Here is a 4371-nt window from a genome sequence, read left to right on the forward strand (position 1 = left end):
TTTTTTTTGTTAATTACGATTGATAAAAATGGAAAAGCCACCAAAAGCCTGCCTTCGTCTCTGGCCTTGAAAGGCCTTCGTCTCTGGCCTTCAAAGGGGTTACACAGGAAGAAATGCCATTGGCATGACCACCTTTGTGTGTCAAGAGTACACGTATGTATTGTTTTTGGTGGGAATATACAAGGATGAAGAAAAGGGGGAACAGAAATTAGCATCACTATCATCTATGGCTATAAACAAGACGCGCATCGGCCGAGACTCCCTCTAGCTGAAACCATTTTGGACAAAATTTACTCTCGTGATTGAGGTTTATATGTTACAAAGAGGGCAGGGGTACACAAGAATTAGTCATCCTGGTCGACTCTCATTACTAGGTTGAAATTTCAAAATATTGGCCTTCTTTTTCAACCCTGTTTTCTAAGAGGCCTTCAAAATAGTGGCCTTCTTTTTCAACCCTATTTTTCGAGATGCCTTCTCTAGAAAGTTTGAAGGGTTTGGATGCCCTTTGAAGGCTTCACTGTCACTGTCGCTGCTAGCTGCTCGACTCTGATGAGCAGCAGACAGTGGCAGAATCCGCGAGCACCATTTTAATGTGGTGTGGAATGGACTGTCACGCCGTTGAGTCGCATCAAAAGAGGGTCCCTGCTGCCTTGGAGTCCGCGGGCACGATGGGAGAACGGTCTTTCTTGGAGACTGCAGCAGCGGAGCGGCCCAATTGGTAAGCCACCCGTTGGTGGAAGAGCACGCCGTTCTCTCGCTGCTCCAATGGTGTACGCAGAGTCTCCTGAATCGACGCCTCGATGTCCGCGTAGTAGCCTGCAGAGTTGCGGTAGAGCTCAAACACCATGCCGAGCTGCATGTCGTGCGAGAAGCTTCCCGCAAAGGCGGCAAGCACGCTGCATATCGCTGCCAACATGCCCAGGTTACTGATGCCGAGCCCCATGCTGCTCAATCCATTCAGGACGGCGGCCGATGCGGCGAACATTGGCGCGGCCACTGCCAGGCACTTGTTCACATTGACCAGGTTCTGCGCCCAGCTGGTGTAGGTCTTGATATCGGAACTGCGTAGAAGGGCGGCCACATGCTCCAAATCGCTGGTGGCGTGTCCGTCCCAACCGTTGGACGTGGTTCCGTCGTTGATAAATATTGTCGACTCCGTGTTGCGATCGTCGGCGGGGGGCGCTCTAAGCACAGGAGGGGCCACTTTGGCGGGGAATTTCTCGAGGCCGCCGGGGGTCAGGGGCATGGGGTAAGCCTTGTCGAGAGCCTCGAGCCGGCGCCGAGAGTCCCGCAGTAGCAACGGGGTGTGCTGCCTGAGATGGGGAGCCACCTGCAGCGCGTAGTCCACGTCGCTGGCCAGCTTGCGGAAGAGGCGGGCGGCAGTGCGCTGCTCCTCCGCCAGTTGCGACGGCTGGAACTGGTTGATGACGGCCATCATGGCCGCGCAGCCGGCATTGAGCATCAGCGCCGGCAAGCTCAGGCTCAGGCTATGGGCCTGCCCGTCCAGGCCACCCAGCAGGCACGCCGTCATGGTGGCCGCCGAGAGCATGCGCTGGAAGAGCTTATTCCAGTTGTCGCGCTGCTGAGCCAGGATGGCGTGCATCTCGGCTCTGTCACTGGCCGCATTGGCCAGCAGCCGCAGCTCCGCCACAAGGAATAGCTCCTCATCATCCTCCTCAGCTTTGTGTAGGCCCTTGTGGCTGTCCCAGAAACCCAGAGGGTCCGCCTTCATCGATGTATAAAAGGGCCGCTGCGGGGAAGAGCTGGTTGAACTGCTAGTGGCTGCATGATCATCATTTTGCAGTTCTTGCTCTGCCGACGGCACAAACATTGAGGCAGTTGATGGGGGGAGGCTCCTACGCCGACCGGAGCTGCTGCTTCTGTAATCAAGCAGCCTAGCACTACTCAGAGCTGTTGAATTACTGGCACCATGGCGTGCTGTGCAACCAAAAGCCTGCACAGCTGGCGACCCCTTCGAAACGCGTCGCTGCGGGCTGGAGAAAGCGGTGCTGCTGCTGATCTGACTAGTGACTGTGCCTGGATTACGCAAGGCCATGTACTGACGTTGGATACTTTGCAGTATCAAGGAGGTTGGTGGTGGTTGCTTGCTTGCAGCTTGTTGATCGCTCGGAGGAGAGGTAGCTGATGTGAGAGAGAGAGAGAGCCTTAAGATAGGTGTGTGGCTTCTTGTAGTTGTTGTGGGACGCCGATGGCCTGTGTTTTATTATATGTGCTCACTGCTGCGACTAGGCCTAATGTCAACGTTGAATGAGCCGGGCAGACCCAGTCGCATTATTAGAGCAGGTCCTATATTATGCAAAAGAGTATATAGCGAACGAGTCACGACAACATTGTTTCAAGTTTGAACTTTGAACCGAACTATCTTTTAATGGACCCCTTTCTCCGATCTCGTTCTGCTGGTCAATGCTATTGCCTTGTAATAATGTAGGCGCGTGTGCGTTCCTCATTTTAGCCTTGTAAGGCCCCGGTGTTTGGTAACACGACATAAATGTGTCCTCCTCTCTCCTGTATGACAATTTTACGTTTTGTTAACCCACTCATTTGGTGAAATTTTATTCACTTTTTCTTGTGGGAATTCCTTTTGGGAGCATAGTCTATAGACACTTGTAGGGTGTGAAATTCAAAACCTTTCTTTTGGGAGCACACTAGTAAACACTTGTAGGATGTGAAATTCGATAAGATTTCGAAGATGGTTCGAACGGTTAGGGATATGCTCCAAAGGGCTGGAAAGGTAATTGACTAGTTATTGTGACCACACATTTCCCTAAGAAATACGTATGTGGTGTATTATCCATGGGATGCAACTTGATGTGCGAGAGAGAGAGAGGCATTACGTGTGGTGCGACGATGTCTCAGATAAATGATAAAGGTAAATGGTTACCTAGCGATTTGCCTACATACTCGTTCGATAACACTTTTTATAATCAGCCCATGTGGGTCAACATTGATCCAATGTGTTCATTCCAGGATAAATCACATCACCAGGCCAAGATGTTTCGCTACCTACCAGCAAGAAGCTTATTCCCTCTCTGAACACTGTAAGCAAAATGCGTAATATTTCATGGATTTCACAAGCATAGATAACATTCCTCCTTTGACATAAAAATGTGTGTCTTTCTGAAAGAACATGTTTCAATCAAAATGTACTACCCACACCTTATATTTTGATCTTTTCACAAAAATGATAATTGTGCTTCTCAATATACAAGGGAAAAAAAAAGAACCTCGTGAATTTCTTCAAAAAGACAACAAGCTGTAGTAAATATTACAATATTTTCTTGTAAACTTCACAACTTTTGAATCTACATTGGTTCTTTGTTAGCTTTATGTGAAACTACATTGGTTGTTTGTTGGTCCTCAAAGCTTTATGTGTCCATCTCCTACGAATTGACTTGCTGTCCTAGAACAATTTCTAATTTCAAATGTGTCCATTCTTTGGATCACATTGACCGTTTGGTCTCATCGAATGGATTTTAAGCCTTAAGTTTTACAATCCATTGGTGTGTCAAGAAAAAGGCAATGTTTAGTATGCCAAGTGTGTGAAACTAAGCCTTAATTATATGTTGCCCAAGATGTGATGGCAGCAGAAGACGATGCCAAGGCTTTCAGGTATACCGTGCAGCATCCTTGCTACATGCAAAGGCAAGGAGATGCATTTGATAACTTGAGTTCCAAAATCATGATTTTTTCAGAGACACATATACAGTGCATCGTTTTGCATAACATTGGCTAATCAATCACACGGCCTAAATTTAGCCTTATCAAAGCTTTTAAGTATATCATTTGCATTGCCCTATGCATATGGCAATCCAATGCACATAGTCAGATGCACAAAAAAAACAAGGTTTTTTACATGTTTATACAGTGCATCACTTATTATACATTATTATTGATGTCAATACTGGACATGGCCTAACTTGGCATTTTATCTAAGCTTCTACATAAACCATGAATCACTCTCTATTTAATAGAGGGATGCAGAGGATAACTCAGACGCCAAATACATAATTTTTTGAGATTTGGGTATATGTTGCATCACTTTGTTAAACATTTGCCTTGCCTATAGTACACCTTTAATCATCCCATCAGAAGTGATATATCAACATTGATCACTATGTTCATTCAAGGATAAATCACATAAGGATTTGATAAAGTAGACACCAAATACATGATTTTTTTAGGGTTTGGATATACACTGCATCGTATTGTTAAACATTCTCCTTGGTTATAATACACCTTTTATCATCACATAGGAAGTTATATGTCAACAGATCACTATGTTCATTCGAGGATAAATCACATGAGCAAGCTAAAATGTTTGCTACCCCTACCAACAAGCTTTCATCGAGG

The 4371-nt window shown here is 46.5% G+C and overlaps 1 protein-coding gene across 1 annotated transcript; it reads right to left on the reverse strand.

Annotated features, from left to right (window-relative positions):
* Positions 1-265: 265 nt before the first annotated feature.
* Positions 266-2199, reverse strand: LOC147627414 (putative F-box protein At4g22030). The gene has a single exon (XM_086816051.1). The coding sequence runs from the start codon at positions 2054-2056 to the stop codon at positions 629-631; it is 1428 nt and encodes a 475-aa protein (XP_086672177.1). The 5' UTR covers positions 2057-2199; the 3' UTR covers positions 266-628.
* Between the last annotated feature and the right edge of the window lie 2172 nt (positions 2200-4371).

Source organism: Cibotium barometz, chromosome 21 (genome assembly GCF_041138505.1).
Source record: "Cibotium barometz isolate CiBa-2024 chromosome 21, ASM4113850v1, whole genome shotgun sequence".
NCBI lineage: Eukaryota > Viridiplantae > Streptophyta > Polypodiopsida > Cyatheales > Cibotiaceae > Cibotium > Cibotium barometz.